The following is a 20,985-nucleotide window of genomic DNA, read 5'->3' as shown; positions in this document are numbered from 1 at the left end:
TATAATATATAGTAGTTCTATAGTAATATATACACTATATTAGAAAATTTTAACCGTATGCCTAATATTATGGCAGAGGGCAAGCATCAGCGTTCCTATACTGTAGAAGAAAAGCTAGCTGCAATAGATCGAGTCAACAGCAGAGAAACAGAGGCCAAAGTTTCAAAAGATATTGGGACTGCCGAATCTACTCTCAGAGGATGGCTAAAAAACTAATCTAAACTGAATGGCTTTGTACAAACTATCGATTCTGCCACGGGGCTTAAGCGAAAACGTGTGCGCTATTCAGCAAAACCCACAATAGACAAGGCCATGCGCATGTGGCTTGCTCAGGAAAGCCTGAAAGGAATGCCACTAAGTGGGCCAATTCTTCAAGCCCAAGCGACAAAATTTGGAAATTTAATGGGGGATGAATCATTCCAAGCCAGCAAGGGGTTTATAAGTCATTTTAAAAAGCGTCATGGCATAGCGCAGGTATCGATGTCTGGAGAAAACTGATCAGCAGATGAATCGGCCGAGAACGCGTTTCCTGCTGAATTGAAATCTATTTTACAAAATGAAGAATACCACGAAAAACAACTTTATAATTGTGATGAAACAGCTTTATTTGCAAAACTGCTACCTGATAAGACTTTAGCCTTTAATTATGAGACACAGAAAACAGCTGGATTTAAAAAGATAAAAGATCGTGTGACTCTTCTTTTTTGTAGTAATAAGACAGGCAGCCATAAGCTTGCCCCTCTTCTCGTTGGCCAGTTTCATAACCCTCGCTGCTTTAACAACCTCAATAGAGCCAAACTGCCAGTAATATTTCAAAAATAGCAAAAATGCTTGGATGACGAGACATTTTCGATGACTGGTTCCACAACAGCTTTGTTCCAGCTGTTCGTAAGTATCTGCGGTCGAAGAAACTCGAAGCCAAAGCACTTTTACTACTTGACAATTGTCCAGCCCATCCCCCAGCCGAATCATTGTTATCAAGCGATGGAAAAATTTGAGTGTTATACCTACCATTCAACACAACATCAAAAATTCAACCTTTAGACCAGGGCATTATTCAGAATTTTAAAAACAATTATCAACGGGAGCTGATTTTGGCGATCGTGTCATGCACATCTTCAGGCATTTCCGAATTCCTGAAACAGTTAAACATGAAGGAAATTATTTATTTAGTTAAAACAATCTTGGGACGGAGTAAAACAAAAGTCCATTGAAAACTGCTGGATGAAGGCTCGCGGTGATGCCTTTTCTGTCAAAGACGGCTCAGACTCAGAAAACTCCAGCAGTGGCACTGATTCAGAGCCAGACTTTGAAGGATTTTCGGAAGAAGATTCCTACAAACACGCACACAGACAAAAGAGGATAAAGGTAAACTTCTCTTTCAAATGATAAAAGATTTTAGTTTGGATACGTTGCCAGAAATCATTGCCGAGTGGCTGGAGATGGATGAAGATTGCCCGACTTCAGAATTTCTGTCTGAGGAAGAAATATTAATGGGCTGCGAGGCTCAGTTGGACCACGAAATTGATGGTGAGGATGTCACTGAAAAGGTCAAAATTTCGCCCACAGAAGCCCTTAGTGCTGTAGAAACTGTTGTAAGATTTATGGAGGAGCAAAATGCGGAAAATATGATTCATCTGCGGCAAATGACAGACTTCATAAGAAAGAAAAAAAATACGAACCAGAAAGAGCAGAAAATAACGGCATTTTTTTCTTAGTGAATCATAGACACTTTTTTCAGCATGGCCCTCTTAATCCGCGGTCCATTAACAAGCGGTCGTGATGGCTTGACTCCTGATATCTGCGCGTAAACGGGTCTGTACTGCATTTCTAAGACAAAAAATATGCCAGTACTTACTTTGTAACCATAAACTACTCAGTTTAAAAGCATGGGCCATATTCAGGCCCAAATGGTTGCTGAAACTCCTGGACCTCAGGGCTAAGTTCCAGAAGTTGTACAGTATGCCTCTAATTCCGAGGCGGAAATATGGTTTGGTAGCAACAGCATAATACCAGTTCAGGTTTTCAACAGCATCAAATCCATTACATAGCAATCAGACTCAAGGGAATACTCAGTGACTCAAGATCCCAGAAGACAAGCTCTTGAACGTCAGTCAGCAAGGAAACAATTCTAAAAAAGAGCAGAGCCCAAAAAACACAGGCTTTTGCTGATCTTAAGCTGTATTTGGGAGCTCAACCAGAGAAATGAAAAGAAGTCATGTCTCATGACCCGCATTATCTCCTTCACATGACAACTAGAGACTGGTTGGAGCCAAGGAAGAATCTTCCCCTGCAAAACACCAACTGCCCATACTCAAAATCCTGCAGTTTGCTCGGGAGAGGTAGGGGCAGAAAGAATGGAAAACATTAACTTCTCTCTTCCTCTAGGTTGGACAAACTGGTATACAAATTTTATACAAATACAATCTCTCTTGGGATCCAAGTATCATTACTACAGCTGTTAGGTCTATAAGACCTCCCAGGACTAATACCTACAGTATTCCTGGGATTATGCGTTGTGCAAAGTGTCAGGTTTTTTTATCTTGTCCAAATGCTTAAGATGTGCTGTGGCCACACACACGCTAGATAGACTTTTTGATCATCACACTGTATTTTTGTTTTCGGTCTGTAGGGTTATTAAAAATTTAAAAAAATTAAAGTGAGCTTAAGTTTGGTGAAGAAAATAATATATTTGCTTTACAGTTTGTGGCTAATAAGGAAAAGGCCCCAAATAGCAAATAAAATAAGGCTGTAAGAATAATAAGTAGTATTACTTATTATTTGCAATGTGGGAAGGATGCATGGTCCAAAAAGTAATGAATAAAATAAAGAGCTGCAGTAACAAGACAAAGAAAAACGGTCTTAAAAGAAACGAGCACAAACCTTCCCCCTGTTCTGCTGGTAAGCAAGGATGGGGGAGGAGATAAAAAAGGAAGGCAGCAAGGATAAACTGCTTCAAACTGGGTTTTTGCTAAAACTAGCAAGTTAGCTGAAGGGTATAAAACAAAGCCATGAACCTGAAGGTTCTTTGTCAGACTGGAGCATATCAGGACATATCAGGACAGTATTCTTGTCAGCAAGTTAAGGAAGTATGGGCTGGATGAATGCACTATAAGGTGGGTAGAAAGCTGGCTAGATTGTCGGGCTCAACGGGTAGTGATCAATGGCTCCATGTCTAGTTGGCAGCCGGTATCAAGTGGAGTGCCCCAAGGGTCGGTCCTGGGGCCGGTTTTGTTCAATATCTTCATAAATGATCTGGAGGATGGTGTGGATTGCACTCTCAGCAAATTTGCGGATGATACTAAACTGGGAGGAGTGGTAGATACGCTGGAGGGGAGGGATAGGATACAGAAGGACCTAGACAAATTGGAGGATTGGGCCAAAAGAAATCTGATGAGGTTCAATAAGGACAAGTGCAGGGTCCTGCACTTAGGATGGAAGAACCCAATGCACCGCTACAGACTAGGGACCGAATGGCTAGGCAGCAGTTCTGCGGAAAAGGACCTAGGGGTGACAGTGGACGAGAAGCTGGATATGAGTCAGCAGTGTGCCCTTGTTGCCAAGAAGGCCAATGGCATTTTGGGATGTATAAGTAGGGGCATAGCGAGCAGATTGAGGGACGTGATCGTTCCCCTCTATTCGACATTGGTGAGGCCTCATCTGGAGTATTGTGTCCAGTTTTGGGCCCCACACTACAAGAAGGATGTGGATAAATTGGAGAGAGTCCAGCGAAGGGCAACAAAAATGATTAGGGGTCTGGAACACATGACTTATGAGAAGAGGCTGAGGGAGCTGGGATTGTTTAGCCTGCGGAAGAGAAGAATGAGGGGGGATTTGATAGCTGCTTTCAACTACCTGAAAGGGGGTTCCAAAGAGGATGGCTCTAGACTGTTCTCAATGGTAGCAGATGACAGAACGAGGAGTAATGGTCTCAAGTTGCAGTGGGGGAGGTTTAGATTGGATATTAGGAAAAACTTTTTCACTAAGAGGGTGGTGAAACACTGGAATGCGTTACCTAGGGAGGTGGTAGAATCTCCTTCCTTTTAAGGTCAGGCTTGACAAAGCCCTGGCTGGGATGATTTAACTGGGAATTGGTCCTGCTTCGAGCAGGGGGTTGGACTAGATGACCTTCAGGGGTCCCTTCCAACCCTGATATTCTATGATTCTATGACAAGACAGTTTTCCCAAAGTCTATCCTATTTGTACATACACTGATCACATGCCTATGGTAACTTTGTTACTGTACGGGGTGTAACGACTACTTATTTTTAGGCTATTAGGCATGTTTAGTGCAATTATACAAAATATCATTTGGCCTTTGGACTTAATAAATGAATTTTTGGTTGAATTGGTGTCTAGTGGTCTCCCTGATTAATATTAACAATGTCAAATATCATGAGTAATTCCAACATTGTCTGATTAACATAAAAAAGTTTGAATTAACACTTGAAATTGAACACACAGCAAATCTACATAACCTTATTTTTCTCATTACTGTTACTTCCCCTCCTCTCCATGTCCTCCTGGTAAGTCATGTTTATTTAGGCCTTAATCATGCATTGCAATCTGTGCAGGTGTAGCAGTCCATCCATGCAGATCACAATCCTGCATCAGGCAGACTATAAGATTTTCACAGAAAGGTTTGTAGTGCAAACATCACAATGGAGCCATAATCCAGTCTAGCACCCTTGCGCTCTATCACAAATCATCAGCCTAAAGCAGAGGTGGGCAAACTACAGCCCGCAGGCCACATCCGGCCCACAGGACCGTCCTGCCCGGCCCCTGAGCTCCCAACCAGGGAGGCTAGACCCCGGCCCCTCCCCACTGTCCCTGCTCCTGCTGCAGCAGTCTGACTGGCTCTGGCAGGGCGGTTGCTCCTGCTGCTCTGAGCAGCATGGTAAGGGGGCGGGGAGGGGTTGGATAACGGGTAAGAAATCCTGGGTGGCAGTCATGAGGCGGTTGGATAGGGCACAGGTTCGGCGGGGGGAGCGGTCAGAGGACTGGGAACAGGGGGGGTTGGATAGATGTGGGAGTCCCAGGGGGCCTGTCAGGTGGCGGGGGTGTGGATGGGGGTCGGAGCAGTCAGGGGACAGGAAGCAAGGGAAGGTTGGATGTGGGTGGGGTCCCAGGGGCAGTTAGTGTTGGGGGCATCCTGTGGGGGAGGGTCAGGGGTCAAGGAGCAGGGGGGGTTGGATGGGTTGCAGGTTCTGAGGGGGGCGGCCAGGGGCAGGAAGCAGGAGGGGGTATACAGGGGGCTGGGTCAGGCTGTTTGGGGAGGCACAGCCTTCCCTACCCGGCCCTCCATACAGTTTCACAATCCTGATGTGGCCCTCAGGCCAAAAAGTTTGCCCACCCCTGGCCTAAAGATTTCCATATACATTTTCTTTTTACGTTAAGTTTCTCTTTTAACCATGTGTTGTCTCGGTAATGACAACACTGGGTACAGTTATAAATATTAATGACCTGTTATTAATAATGGCTTCTCAGGAAAACGTGAGACGAGAAACAAACAACTCCCCAAGCATCACCAACCCCAACGGCAGCAGAAAGGCAGGCTGGTGGTGTGGTTAAGGCACTAGACTGGGCGTCAGGGTTAAAGTCCACAGACCCCTTAGGCAAGCCACTTTGCCTCCCTGCCCCTCAGATCCCATCTATCAGGGATCCCGCCCGGCCTCTCGAGGAGCTGGGACAGAGCCTGGGAGATGCCGCGATGAGCCGCACGGAAAACTCCGTCAATGACCCACACCAGCAGGGAGCCGGGACAGGGGGCTGCGCCCGACGAGCCCAGCCTCTCCAGCGCAGCGGCTCGGCAACTCGCTCCCGGTCCCAGGCGCCGCTGCCCGGCAACACTCACCGGCCGCAGCCAGGACACCAGCTCCCAGAGCCTCCTCGCTCACTCCGGCCCGGCCTACGAGGGGTGCGGAGAAGGGGGCCTCGCCCGCGGCTGCCCGGTGTCCCCGTGCGGAGACGGGTGGCGACCTCCCGGAAAGATTTGACCCGTCACCCTGCGCCCCCAGCAGCTTCCTTCCGCTTCCGCCCTGCTCGGCCGCGCCGGCACCGCCTCCCGAGCCCCGACAAAGCCTGCAATGAAAACACGCCTTCCCAGAACGCACCGCGGCTCGGTGTCCTTTCTCTCCCTCCCGGCCAGCCCCTCCGACTCTCCCCGGGTTCCGGGCCCCGCAGGGAGGTCCCAGCAGGCCCTGCTGGCGATGCAGATGCCGGGTTATGATTCACGCTTTTTTCAACGCCTCGAGGCGGGTGGAAGGGAAGGGCCTTGGCCAAAAGGGGCGTGTGCCGCTTGCTACAGGCGGAACGAAAGTGCCAGTGCCGGAAGCGGTTCTACCCGGCGGCGTTTCCCGGACGCACCAACCCTTTCCTTCTCGTCGTGCGGTGGCTAGAGAGGGTCGCCGGCCGCTGAAACTTGAGCGCGGGCTGCTAACAGCCGCACGAGCTAGGCCGCCATGGTGAGAGGAGGAGGAGGAGGCTGTTTGAGAAGCAGGGGGCGCTGGGAGGGGTGAAGAGTGTCTCCGCCGAGAGAAGGGGGGGGTGGTCTGTGCCTGGAGCGGGCCTTGGGCCAGGCGTAGCCGGAGCCCCTTTGTCCTCAGCGGCTGCAGAGTCCCGGTCTGACCCGAGAGCAGCGGGGCCCTGCGCCCCCTTTGGAGCGTCACGTCCCGGGCGCCTCTTCCTCGGAGATAGGCTGGCCTGGCTCCGGCGAGTCACGAAGCAGCCCCCGTCCCGGGCCCTGCGGGGCAGAGAGCGGCTCACCGAGCGGGGAGCGGGTGGGTCGCGGCGGGAGGAGCCCGTGGCAGTGCTGCATAGACCGGGGTCCGTCCGTCCCCCACCCCGGGCTCCCCATTAGGGTTTAAAATACGCGTCTCTATGACCACAGCAGGCCCGCCGGGCCACGGTGAATGATACGGCTAAAGCCGCGGGTCAGCGTCCAGGAGAGCAGCAGGCTGCTGCCGGGCCTGGGCTTCCCGGTGCCCCCCTAGAGACTCTCCCTATTGCTGCCCTGCCTCAGCGGACACGCGTCTGGACGCGCTCCCCTCTTTTCCTCACCCCCCCCCCCCGCGGTGGGGCGCCCCACAGTTCACAGAACCGTGCCCTGGGGCAAATGGCCTCAATCTCTAGCCCCCGCTGCGGCATTTCCGCTGGTGCCTCCCTGTGCACATAGACAAAGCATCAGCCTGACAGCTCGGTAGTGTGCTATACCCCCTACCCCGCAGCTCAGTCTCTGTGAAGGACAGGTGAAGGGGAGCTCAGCCAGACACGCATCGCACTGATCACACTCCTAGAAACGAAACCCAGGAAACTAATCCAGCTGTTGCTCCTCCAAGCTAGGATGGAAGAAGAGAATATTTTATATCTGTTTTGTAACATGCAGGAGATGGTCTGATCATGTGATGTTAGCGACCCAGTTAATTGTGTAGATTAAACATTGGGCAATGTAAACTGTAACTTCAGTGCTTATCACTTTCACACAAGCCACCATTACATTCCTGTGTGGCTAAACTAGAGCACTGGAAAAGAGCTGTTGGAGGAATACAATATAATAGGTCTGCATTAATTTGGGCAGGCTCCCAGGACCCTGTATAGGGATACAGGACTTCTCTTTTGAGTTATCCTGAAGTTGGGAGCATGAACCATGGGAGCAGATACAGCTCATTAATTGCAAACAGGATATGAGGGATTGACACATCTATCTTTGTCATCAATTATATATATGGCCTCCACTACCATAATGTGAGTGCCTCACAACCTTAAATATGTTTATCCTCACAGCACCTATATCAGGTAGGGAAAGATTATTATACCCACTTTTCATAATGGGAACTAAGGCAAAGAGAGAGACTGATCACCCAGGAAGTGTGTGGTCAAGTAAACCTGGCAATAGCTGCTTTATCTCTCTGGAAGAGGCAGTCCTGCAGGGAAACTCTGGGAATAGCCAAGCTTCAGACTGAGGATTAGCTCTGTTTTTGTTTGAGTTAACACTAAGATGACCTCAGGAATGAGGTATGTGTGGACTCTAGATCCAGTGTGTGCATTCTGTCCTGAACAGTGCAGGAACCCCACCTGTTTAGTATCACAAATCTGAAAAACTAAAGTAATTTTTGCTTATACATTGACTGTCGTAACAGCATAGTACTGTTATTAGTCCATTATTAATTGACCATGTCACGTGTGATGCATCCATCAGTTTTGGAACCAGCTATCTCCAAGAAGTATTCCACTATGCAGATAAGAGGAGATTGAGTATATTGTGCAAAAAGCCTCACCACACTTTACTAACTTCTAAACAAAATATCTCCTTGCCTGTACAGCCACAGAATGATTACATAGAGTTACACCGCAAGCGATATGGTTATCGCTTGGATTACCATGAGAAGAAGAGGAAGAAGGAGGGCCGTGAGGCTCACGAACGGTCAAAGAAGGCCAAGAAATTGATTGGGTTGAAGGCCAAACTCTACCATAAGCAGCGCCATGCTGAGAAGATACAAATGAAAAAGACGTGCGTATCCATTTTTTTCCTTGACACTGTTACACTCTCATGGTAGTTTAAGGTTGTGACTAGACATTGATATAGTTATGAATTATTAAACTGTCCATTGAGGCCTGTTTGAATTGCGCACTAAAATTTGAAAAATGCATCTGACTTGCAGGAACAAATTATTGTGTCATAATTAAAATATTTCTCCTTCTTGCTCTCCCCTATCAAAATTGTTCCTACTATTAGATGTTAGCAGTGGACTTAGCATCTAGCATTGTCAGGGATGAACATTAAATACTAGAACTGCTTCTAGATCTAGAACTGCTTCTAGATCTAAAACTGATCGAGGGGTGGGGCTTAATGGAACAATACAAGGTAATGTGTTTAAAGGGCTTTCCATGACTTTTGTATTCATTCAGATGTTTCTCTGTTGCCCTTCTTGTAAACTGTTAACAGAAAAAGCACAGTGGTTTATACCATATTATTTGGATCTTAAGATAAATTACCATACTAATCTTAACACTGTCAAATTAAAATCACACTTCTGTTTGAAACTTTTACCCTATATTGTTGCAGATAACACCCACAATTTATTATAACTGAATTAATTAGAAGAAAAATATTCTTATTTAGCTTGTGCACTTGACAACATTTTGTGCATAGATAGTTTTGGTCATATGCTGCTGTTGGAAATAACTTATCTTTAAAGAGAGCCTCTGAGCATACATAAGGCTTAAGATGACGGGTCAATGTGATAGTGGCTCATGTTGTCAAGCTTCTACATTAGATTTTTTTTTGTACACCCTGAGGATGTTTTTCTGAATACTTGTTGTTTTTCCTTTTAGCATTAAGATGCACGAAAAGAGAAACACCAAGCAAAAGAATGATGAGAAAACCCCAGAAGGAGCTGTACCAGCATACTTGCTGGATAGAGAGGGCCAGTCCCGGGCTAAAGTTCTGTCCAACATGATCAAACAGAAACGAAAAGAAAAAGCTGTAAGTAACAATAGAAAAATTCAGATAATTGCTATTACTACGGTTTATTTAATGACCATTCGCAGTATTCATGCTGACTTCACTTGCAATCTGGAGGCAGAGTCTGAATAGTTCTGCAGGTTTGATTAGCACCTTGTTAAGCACTTTTTTTTTTTGCAGTAAATATAAACTTAGTATATTGGTTCCTGCAAAAACTCTGAATGGCAGAGCTATTGAGTCAGAAAAATAGCTAACAATCATATACAGTAACTTAACTTTCATGACATTTAGCAACAGTGTTAAATCACCATTGACTTCAATAGAATATGAGGAGGAAGAACAATCAGTAATGTTTCCTGCATTTAAAAAATATTGCCAGAAAAAGAACAGCAACTAAAAATGTATCATCTAATAGATACAAAGAATTCAGATGTTTGAGACAATAGTGTGTTCCCTATGCTAATTGTCCCAGTTTGTCAGAATGATGGTCAGTGGCTCTTTTTATACATGTCTTTATTACAATAATATTTTGAGTTGCTACACTGTAAATCATATAAAAAGGAAGAACTATAATTACTCTTTAGTAAAACTGTGTTTTATTCTTTGATATCTCTTCCCTTCCATTCACCAACACTATAATAATGCTACCGGCCCTCCATTGTAGGGGAAATGGGAAGTTCCTGTGCCAAAAGTCCGTGCACAAGGAGAAACAGAAGTTTTAAAGGTGATTCGTACGGGAAAGAGAAAGAAGAAGGCCTGGAAGAGGATGGTTACCAAAGTCTGCTTTGTTGGGGATGGCTTTACTCGAAAACCTCCTAAATATGAACGATTTATTCGACCAATGGTAAGTTACTTGTATACAAATATAGTTTAACGTATATTTATAGCATTGAGTCAGTACATAGTATTTGTCAACAGTGACTCTCCCCAGTGAAAAGAAAAGGAGGACTTGTGGCACCTTAGTTTCTAACAAATTTCCAGTGAGGAAATATACTTTGGTGATAATTAAGGTTAAGATTTTATTATTTTTAGTAAAAGTCATGGACAGATTGCTGGCACTAAACAAGAATTTACAGAAGCCTGATCCCCACTGCCAGGGCTGACAGCGAGAGAGAGAGTGAGGATGTGGGTGTGGCTGACAGCTAGAGCCCCGCTGCTTGGGGCTCACCAAGGTTGAACAAATCTGGGTTATCAGGGTTGAACAAATCTGACATCTTACAACTGACAGGAGACTCTTTAAAAAATACCAAAAATCACTTCAATCACTTCTTGCTGTAATTCCTAAAAATACAGGAAATTATGGAAACAGCAATTTAGATAGTTGGAGGTCAATTTTTTTTTTTACTAATGGCTTTTATAATTTTATATTTATATAACAGGGCTTACGTTTCAAGAAGGCTCATGTGACACATCCTGAACTTAAAGCTACTTTTTGTCTACCGATACTTGGTGTAAAAAAGAATCCCTCTTCCCCTCTGTACACAACATTGGGTGTAATTACCAAAGGTACCGTCATTGAGGTGAATGTGAGTGAGCTTGGCCTTGTGACACAAGGGGGCAAAGTTATCTGGGGTAAGTATCCAACAAAATTATCAGCTGTATTCCATAACTAGTCTAGAATTTTAACAAAGAATAAAGAGATTTGAATCTGATTTGTTATATTATAAGCATGTTAGTCTTAAGCTTTCAGTTCACCTTGCAAATGTCAAATTATTTAAGGGTCCAAAATCAACAATACAATACCCAAAATACTTGAATATAGCTGTTTTGGGATTTAAAGTTCTGCTAAATTGAAATCTATTTTTCTTTAAGAATATTATCAAAATGCAGTTCTCATATTGCAATTAGTGTTTTGGAATGGGAGTCCATTAGACTACACAGGGTGGGATTGGTGGAGGGAACTTTTAAAGGTGAATAAACTTACATTTATTCTTAAAACATAAGAATTAGGGGTCACCAAATGCAATTAATAGGCAGCAGGTAAAAAAACAAACACAAGGAAGTATTTCTTCACACAACACACAGTCAACCTGCGGAACTCTTTGCCAAAACATATTGTGAAGGCCAAGACATTATAACAGGGTTCAAAAAGGAAATAGATAAATTCATGGAGGATAGGTTTATCAATGGCTATTAGCCAGGATGGGCAGCAATGGTGTCCCTAGCCGTTTGCCAGAAGCTGGGAATAGGCTACAAGGGATGGATCACTTGATGATACAGGTTCTATTCATTCCCTCTGAAGCATCTGGTACTGGCCACGGTCAGAAGACAGGATATGGGGCTAGATGGACCTTTGGTCTGACCCAGTATGGCCGTTCTTATGTACATTAAACTGTCTTTCAGGGTTAAGTTTTTATTTTCTGTAGAACCAGAAGCTGTTGGAAAATGATGCTTTATTCCAAGTTCTTTTCTCTTTTTTTTTCCTTTAGGGAAATATGCACAGGTAACCAACAATCCAGAAAATGATGGCTGCATTAATGCAGTCCTGCTTGTTTGATCGGGGCCTTACTAAATATTGCACATGGACTCTTGCAAAATTGAGGCGAGTAAATCAAGAAGCTTGCAAGCAATTTAAGACTTTTAGCTTCCCACAAACCAAGCGTCAAACTTGAACCTAAGAGAGGAAGGTCAAAGAACTTAAACAATCAAGTTCCTGAAAATTTTACAATTAAAGCCCAATGGTATATAAACTGTTTGTTCCATTGAATGTTACCAGAATAAAGTCAATAAGCTTTCCAATTTTGTTTTTGTTGGGACAAAGTTATGTTTTTCTAAACTTTCTACTGTAACTAATTGAAAGTGATGGTTGCTCTCCTTCTGCAATTTGTGATGCAGGAATCACTTTAGAATTGCTAAATCTGGAAGAAAATTCAACTGAGGTTCTTGACAATGGGAAACAAGAAGGCAGAGTCATGCATGCAAACTGCCCATCAGTGCATAGGTTAAGTTGGGGTCCTAAAGGTGGATGGAAAACAAGAGGAAACCCCAGATACAGAGAAGAAAGATCAAGATGATGATGATGCAGTTAAGGGCCAAGCAGCTTCAGCAAAGAGTGCTGATTGTCAGAAACTGCACAGCACACAGGGCATGTTCTGCCATATCTCCAGCTTACTTGCTGGTGGGAAAACCCCATAAAGAGGGAAGATATGTACCTAAAACTCCACATGTTCATCTGTGAACTAATGGAGAGAACCTAGAGGAAGCAGTGCAGCTGGGAGAAGGGAAGGAGAGAGAGTGATATCTGAGCACAAGTAATAGTACCAACATTTTAGTACTTGCCACTAAGTATCCTGCTGGGGTTAGAAGGAGGAAAGGCTCTGACTTGCAGGCATTAGTATCTAAGAAGTGTGTGCTTTGAACAGTGTTTTTTCCATCACTCAGACTTTTGATGCAAGGATTGCCAGAGGTGTGTCAATCTTTATCCTATGTATGAACCTACTGTCTTCATCATCATTCCCCCGCCCCAAATCTCAGCTGCATCAGAGGAGGAAGTAGGGCCTGAGAGCATGGCTCTGTGCTTCCAGGCAAGGAGGTAGTGAATACTGAGGAGTCTGTATTCATAGATTTCTTTGCTGCCTTGTTTCCTGATAGATGGCAGTATCTGCTAGATGTGTATACCATCTACTGAATTATCTAAGAAGTGAAGGAAAATACAATACCTACAATTAAATCAATGACTCACTTTTTTTTGTTTTTTTAAAGCACTAATGTAAGTTCTTTAGTGAATGTGTAAATTCAGGGGTTATTCTAAATTCAAATTAGTTTGAATGCCATTTGGTTATACTCTAAATATTTATTCAGAAAGCAATCAAGCCTTCAAAATAAGAATTTTTCCTTCTGCTGTAATATTAGTCAGAGATCATGAACATACCAACAAGCTGTAGAAAAACTCCTACCTCAATTAGTAGTAGCTGAAAGTTATGCAGTGAGTTTTTAAAAATAACTTTTTTGTACTTGTTGAAATATGCTTTAACAATTGGAAACAGAACTTTTTCAATAAGTGACAAAGACTTGAGTTATTCAGAGTACGTGGCCTGATTTTAAGAGGTACATAATTTTAGTCTATAAGTACAGTGGGACTTACAAAAACATCCAGTCAAGCTTCATTTGTTAGAGGACACTGCTAGTGTGAAGCTAAATTAGATCCTTAACTTTATTTTGAATTTTGGAAAAAGATACTCATTTCAGAAGTGCTTGTTGATGCAGTTACTACTGGTTACAAGTGTAATGATGGTGGTAGACTAGACGAGTAGTCCCCCAAACTTTTCAGGGTTGTGCTCCCTCCCTGCCCTTTGTGGGGGCTGGTCCTGTCCTGTCCCATAGGGGGATGTGCCCCACAGTTTGGGGACCTTTGGACTAGACAAATACTGATTCCTGGCTCCTCTCATACTGGGGCTATGATCTAGTCAAAGCTTTGTTCCCCCTCCTCTCCCAAAAATACATCTTCAGTAGTTCCCTCTATTACAATCTCCCCAGATTGTACAGTTTGTGCTTATTAAGTTTGATTGGAATGAACAATCTGATATGCTGAACATGCAGTTACTTTCAGCTTTTATCTTCTGTCAGTTGTTCGGGAATACAAGTTTTTGGGTTGGATGACCCACTCTATCAGAAGTTAGAAAAAACAAACAACCAGATTCTTTAAAGCGGTGCATGAAACCATCACCACCACCAATAAATATCCAATCAAAGATGTTAAAGGTCAGGCAGCTCAGAAGCTAACTTGTCTTTAGCTACTCCATCTATACTTGTTTCAAGCCCTCAGCAATTATACATATCAACTATCTTATTCTGATGATTTAAGAAGCCAGAGGTAGTCCTAAACAAGGAAATAATTTGCAATTACAAGTTATTTTGTACATGTAGAAAGTATACCACTAGCAGTACCTTATGCTGCATGATCACATTTCTAGCTCCATAATGGTATAGTTGTAAAGGCAGAATTTTTGTAATTGAAGGCAACGTAAAAAGTAGAATATAAATTAAGGCCCCAAACCTGCAAACATTTGCACACATACTTCAGTCTGTAATCCCACTCTTAAACAGGCCTTGTATTAAACACACTGTTGCAAGCTCATGCCATATTTTATTTCTTAAAGCCCCAGTCCCCTTGTGTCAGGTGATTACATAAGAATCGGCTTTTGTTTTAAAAAAAGTTCCAGCCCCCCCTTTTTTTGTAGAAAAAAGGACCCAAAGTCCCAAAGGTATTTAGGCTCTGAACTTCCATTGATGTCAAAACCTTTGAAGCTCTGGACCAAGATGCCTAAACACTCGACAGTGTGATTTTTCTGGACCCGACTCATTTATTTGAATGCTTGGAGTTGATGGTACTAGATATATCAAAAGGTACTCTACAGACATAGTCAAATGGGACTGCTGACATGCAGAAAGTGACGCATATGCACAATGCTAAGTGTCCGCAGAACTGGGACTTAAGTCCATAAGAAACTGCCATTAAATGGATCAAGCTAAATGCATTTTTTGTACCAATTTAACTACAGAAGCTTCTGTCTAAAGTTACGTTCACACACTGATTGGCTTAACTGCATTTTTTTTTAAAGCCAGAATTTGTGTGTGTTTTAGGAAAGTCTTGTCAGAGCCATGTATGTCCCAAGACTGTGTCTTCTAATTGGTTAACTAGTTTTCAGACAAACATTTATACAATGAACAAACAAAAAAGTTACATGACTGATCTGAATTTAATGAGGTTCACAAGCAAATATAGTGTGTATTGATATTTGCTTGGCAGGTGGGGGGACATTTTTGTGATGATAGGCTCTGGCCCCAACCCCTCCCACGTCTCGTGTCTGAAATGCCAGTTGAATTTGTTAAGATCTTCACATACAGTAAGTGATAGATGAAAACGTCCCTCTAATTGTCTAATTGTGGTCTCTGTTTATGAAAACACAATCTTAAATATGTGTTTTAACTTAACTTGTATTCATGCTATAAACACAATCCACTGTTAGCTGCATAATACAGCTGTTGCCAATAAGGACTTACTCCCGCAATTGTGTCTTCATGGCACCTTGTGGAGCCACGCGGGCCTCACTTGGGGGGAGTTCACATAGGTCCACCTGCATGGATGCAGTTGCAGGATAAGGACCTACATATGCGATCTCTACCTTCTCTCAACTTACGTTTTTGTTCCTCCAATCTGTGTAGGATCTGTGTAGTTGCAATTTGTATTTTGTTACTATTTTAAACTTAAGGTTAAAGAACCTCTAACTCTGGTTCTAAGACCTGTTTAAGATATGTTTGAAATATACTGCATTGACTGGATAAATTATTAGTTGTACCTTATACCACCAATAGTTTAGTCTGAAGTTGTTAATGTATAAGAAAATTAAATGTGGACATATGAAGCTATAAAGTGGGGAGTGAGGGGGGAAAATCAGTTTTGTCTTGCAGTTCACATTTTAAGCCTGCAATCCTAGGGTTTATTGAACAGTATTTTTCATTAGGTGAAAAGTTCAGATTCCTAAAGCAAAGTTCCATAGTAGTATTTAAATTATGGACTAAAACTAACATAGTTAAATACTGACATTTGGAGAACTATACATTGTACCTTAGTGAGCTACAGTGATTGAAAATGTTTGCTGTTTAGCAGAGGGGACTCAAATACTGAAACCAAGAAAGAAAAGTCACAAAATATAAGTTTAATTACTACTTTGAAACATCTCAAAAGCCATTAAGACAATACCAAAGGAAAAACTAAAAATACTATAACAAGACTTAACACAGTAATCCAGAATAGCAGTACATCTTCCATAAGAGATTTATAAACATAGTACCACATGTTTAGAAAACATTCAACACCACATTTATGAAAATAAATTTAAAATGTATCTCCTTGGAAATAAAGTTTGAAAATGGTGTATCATTAATCAGAATGGAGCACATAAGCTGACACTAGGACTATTTATTGCTAGCGTATGTATAACTTAGGTAGTGGTGTTGATGTCATTGCAAATGAGATCTAATTACTGAAGTCCAGGAAATATTATGATGGGGGGGGGGGGGGGAGACAGCAAAGAATAAGCAACATAGCATTTATCAAGCTAAAACTCAAATTCCATTTCTGAAAGAAGATATGAATTGTAAGTTTAATGTGATGGGTTCTGGGAAACAGAATGAGAACAGTAAACAATATTTCTGCATGAAATGAACATGGCCTTTACAAAGAAAAGAATACAAATTTGTGGGAAGCAGAGCAATCTTCATGAAAATTAGTGAGCAATACAAATAAGACATGAACAAATGTCAGGTTCAAATACAAAGCCATTTATCATCTAAGGGTGAGGCGGAGATCAAAAGTTAGTGTTCTTTAAGCTCTGATCCTAGACTAAATAAGGCTCAAGAATAATACTGCTTGCTTTAGTTGTCCATATATTGTTCCACATCGTGTTTTAGTAACATTTAGTACAAATTGTATAAAAATCAAACACTATTCTGATTTTGGATTGCTGGTGTGGTAAGACCTTAAAAAGTTCTAACCGTTCAATGGTAATCCGAAACAAGACAGTATTTTACTTCTGTTAAGCCTAAAAAAGGGTAATTTTATTTCCCAAAGTTAAACTTTTCATTGACATGCTTAGTTGTAAATGGAGATGTTCTCTTTGCAATAGCATAGCAGAAAGTATATTTGAGATTATGCTATGTTGTAATTAGACTTTCAACACTGTAATGAAAATTAATTATTTTGTGTGAATAGCTTGATTTCACCAGCTCATTGTTCAGATAGCTGATACCAAATATGACATTTAGCTCAAATGACTGGTGTAATCCTTCTGTAGTAGTAGGATATCCCTATTAGCAGCAGAATGGCTGTAAGAATTCTTAATTATGCACCTGTTCTCCATACTCCTAATAATCAGGGGCCTGATTCTGATCTCAGTTTTGCTAGTTTTACACAAGTGTAACTCCTTTGGACATCAATGAGTAACTCAGTTTACACCAGTTTAAGTGAAATCAGATTCAACCCCTAAGACTCTGCTCTTGCTGCCACATAAGTCAAGTGGAGTTTTACTGTTGAAATAATAATTGGTGCTAACTGTGCGAATGCAAATGTAAATGTGCAATGAACAGGAAATATCTGAAACAGGATATGTTAGCATAAGTTAGTTCTGAGTTATCCATATGGGGGGAAAAAAAAACACAAGTGAACTGACCTTAAATGCAGCAAGCCAGGGTGCATGGTCTGAAAAATGCTGTTGTTCAACACAATTGAAAATGAAAGTGAGTTTTAATTAAAAGTAGATATTTTTGTAAGTATCTACTGAAGTACACGAGTCTATTACTCTTTCCCAAGGCTTAACTCTTTGCAACTAACAGCCTAACATTCATATCCTCCACTTTTTAAAATTTACTATACACAAAAAACATATTTTTAGGTCAACCCCCGTCCCTAACGAGTTCAATTCTTGCAACAACAAAATGTAGTGTTTTCCAACTGTCTATTTTTACAACTAATCTTAGCACTAAAAGAGAAGCCACAGCATACATAACAGGTTTTTCTTGTGTGCTTTATAGAAAATGTTTAATTGGTTTTTAGAAAGGCTGAAGGTTCACTTGAATATTTATAAGCAATCAAGAAAAGTTCTGCTTATACCTCTCATCCACAGTGTTAATATACAACAAATGTACATTGACAGGAAAAGTTGCAACATTTTAAGAACTCCAAATATAACTCAATGATTCTATGAACCCCAATTCCAGAGCATATGCAATACAAGCCTCTAAAAAACCTGCACCCTCATTGTAAAGTGAGTGAAAACAGTTTAAAAGAACAAGGGTGTTTCACCAGCTAAATAAGATAAGAAAATATCTAAAAAGTTAAACTGTACATTCATAAAATCAAAGCAGATTCTTATACTTGTTTCATAGAGGATAAAAATTAAAAGATCATTGATGTTATTCAAGTGAACCTTTTATTTATAAACCCTAAAGAGAAATAAGTAGGTACCTCCAATTTTGAGACATTTAGGTGCCAACTTTTGCTCATCTATCTTATAAAATATGTAAGAGTACAAATAGTAACATTTCTTCCTTTCTGTGCACGCACCACTGCTCACTCTTATTCCTGAGTTTTTACCCATTATTGCAGGAGCTTCATTATTGGACAGAAATAAACGGCGATTTAAAAATATATAAACTGATGTATAACATTGCAATTTGAGTCAAATGTGTTAGAGGTATCACTGAAGATGGGGTAAAAGGGACTATTCAGAAACATGGATGAATGGTCTAGTTTTTTTTCTGCCAACTCTGTCTGTCTGTCTGAATGCTGCAAGCTTGGGTGTTACTAGCCAAGTAACCAAACTGGAAAGCTGTTATCCCAGAAATTATATCCGAGTCAGGGCTACTTCACTCTTTCATCTAACTGCAACAATCTCCTGGTAGTTAGACAAAGACAAGAATTTGGCATACACGGATGTTTGCTGCAACTCCGATTAATGTTTACTTTACACTAATGAAATGTCATGGTATACCTGGAACTTTTGGGCCCACAGAAGTCTTGCACCTGATAGACATCACATCTACCGGCTGCTGAATGTACCAGCTAAGTATTTGGAAGATACCAGGTAGCATTCCCTATTCAGCCCATTTCCAGCTGAAGGGTTATTTTAAGTTATTTTCTGCACTGTGACACAAAGAACCAAATCAGCACATGTACATGGGGTGGCAGTCCAAACAGATCTGTAAACGTATGGGTGGCTCAACACACAAGTAAAAGTAGATGCTATAAAAGTATGCTTAATGTTGAATTTTGAAATTATAAATGTATAACTTACCATATAAGCATCATTAATGCTCCACTAAAAAAGCTTCATTATTGTATTGTACAATGCTAGATATTGTTTTGACAGTGCTTCAGATCATGGACTCAGCTGTTTTTCTTTCAAATGAATAGTAAATGGGATTTGGAAGTAGGGGTGGAAAATCAGTTCACCTAAAACAATACTAGAGAAAAAATAGATAGTACTGTTCATGTTATTTTGGACCATTAAGTTGTAAGAGTAAGTTCTTGTGTATACTCCCCTCATCTTGAGATCAATATTTATGCCATATATTCTTTTTCTCCACTCTATTCTCTGGTAGTCTATGTGGGCTTTCCCCCCGCTGTCCTGCTTTTTTCTCAAGCGGAGAACACAATTTTATAAACATCTGGTGTGAAATCCTGGCCTCACTGAAGTCAATGGGTTTAGGATTTCACAGATGGTGTTTTCTTCTAACAATTCTAATCTTAAATGTAAATTCTGTTGCTTTGCTAACACAACTGTTCCATTTATTCAGCATTTATCCTTTATAAAGGGGGAGATTGGCCATTTACTTCCATACTCCGATGAAGCTCATTGTATAGTGGTTAAAAATTCGAGAAAAGTTGAGGAAAGGTGGTGAATCCCGAAGGGAAGTCTAACCCAAACTTCTGAATACATGTGTATCCTGTGTCCCATGCAATTTAATAATACCCTATTTTAAATGAAATAATAACTTACAAATAGCTGGATTAACAAGCGACTTCATTGTTAAGCTGGCTTTCCTTTCTTCTTGGGTGGTCCTTTGTATCCTTTGGCCTTTCTTCGTAAGTTCCTCCGATCTACTATTGGTACCTCAATTTCTGTTTCTTCTGAGCTGCTGTCAGCAACTCTCTCTGCTGCTGTCTGCGTGTATTGATCCATCTGTTCAGAAGACTCCTCATACTGCTCTTCTGATTGGTTCTTTTGTCCTTCTGAATGTTGCTGGAACGACACATCCTCAAGTTCAACCACTATCAAAGAACTCTGACCAAGGACAACAGGGGTTTCTTGTGAATCATGCCCTGCTTCCTCACTTTGCTCCTCCAAGGAAGAAGATGCGTTGGGCGACACATTTTCAGAAACTGATTCTTCTAGTGCTTCAGTTACCACAGAGTTTGAAAGGCCATTATCGGATGGTTCTTCTTTTGGCACTGAAGCTACAGTATCTGTACTTTCATCAGATGATTTCTTCCTTTGCGCTGTTTGTTGCTCCTCTTCAATGCCCTCTTTTTCCATAGATATACTTTCCTCCGTCAGTATTTCTGAATCAGTAGTGTTCATAACCTGAGGAAAAAATAAGAGTCAAAACCATCAAGGGGACAATTCACATGTTCTGGAGATGGTACAGACTCTGGGCCTTCCCCTGCAAGGTGCTGAACACCCTCAGCTCACAGTGGGAGTTGAAGCACCCAGCAATTTACAGCATTGGGTGGACCATTAACAATCCTCTCCTTCCCCTCACACAAGCCATCTTCCTGGCTTAAGGGCCTTGACATTATCTGATGTTTTCTAAAACTTTGAAATACAAAAATTCAGAGGATCACTCATGCACAATGGGGCACACTTCAAAAGCAGTGCAGAGTAAGCATATGGACATTGGCTTGTCTGTACTTGTTCCAATAGTTAGCATTCTGCTTGGTGCCTATAACTGACTGTGCCTTTAGATTGTAAATTCCTTGGGATGTGGATCTCCCTCTCTATTGTATCAAACATAAATTACTT

General features: G+C 41.7%; 3 protein-coding genes across 10 annotated transcripts in view; 1 reads left to right on the top strand and 2 right to left on the bottom strand.

Annotated features, from left to right (window-relative positions):
* Window positions 1-19,982, bottom strand: part of GFM2 (GTP dependent ribosome recycling factor mitochondrial 2) — a 47,717-nt gene extending 27,735 nt beyond the window's left edge. Inside the window, exon 1 of one of the 3 annotated variants that reach the window (XM_075128535.1) lies at window positions 19,963-19,982. Coding sequence is in view for 1 of the 3 variants with exons in the window: in XM_048851840.2 (XP_048707797.2) it covers window positions 1,012-1,014 (3 nt within the window). In the remaining 2 variants the exon portion in view is untranslated. Of the gene's footprint in view, window positions 1-1,011; window positions 1,109-5,854; window positions 6,063-19,962 lie in introns of those variants that run through there. The other 2 variants (XM_048851841.2, XM_048851840.2) reach the window with 2 other exon arrangements.
* NSA2 (NSA2 ribosome biogenesis factor) lies at window positions 6,315-12,202 on the top strand. The gene is made up of 6 exons (XM_048851852.1): window positions 6,315-6,464; window positions 8,322-8,509; window positions 9,334-9,484; window positions 10,128-10,307; window positions 10,843-11,035; window positions 11,893-12,202. Exons 1-6 carry the CDS (start codon window positions 6,462-6,464, stop codon window positions 11,958-11,960), a joined length of 783 nt encoding a protein of 260 aa, XP_048707809.1. The 5' UTR covers window positions 6,315-6,461; the 3' UTR covers window positions 11,961-12,202.
* Window positions 16,108-20,985, bottom strand: part of FAM169A (family with sequence similarity 169 member A) — a 67,465-nt gene continuing 62,587 nt past the window's right edge. For 3 of the 6 annotated variants that reach the window (XM_048851849.2, XM_048851848.2, XM_048851847.2), the window contains one exon: window positions 16,108-20,547. In XM_048851849.2, coding sequence (XP_048707806.1) covers window positions 19,993-20,547 — 555 coding nt within the window. In that variant the 3' untranslated portion in view covers window positions 16,108-19,992. The remainder of the gene's footprint in view (window positions 20,548-20,985) is intronic. The other 3 variants (XR_007356934.2, XM_048851845.2, XM_048851846.2) reach the window with 3 other exon arrangements.

The sequence above is a fragment of the Caretta caretta genome, chromosome 5 (genome assembly GCF_965140235.1).
Source record: "Caretta caretta isolate rCarCar2 chromosome 5, rCarCar1.hap1, whole genome shotgun sequence".
In the NCBI taxonomy this organism is placed as follows: Eukaryota; Metazoa; Chordata; order Testudines; family Cheloniidae; genus Caretta; species Caretta caretta.
The sequence above is the reverse complement of the archived record's forward strand: the minus strand, read 5'-3'. Positions and strand labels throughout refer to the sequence as shown.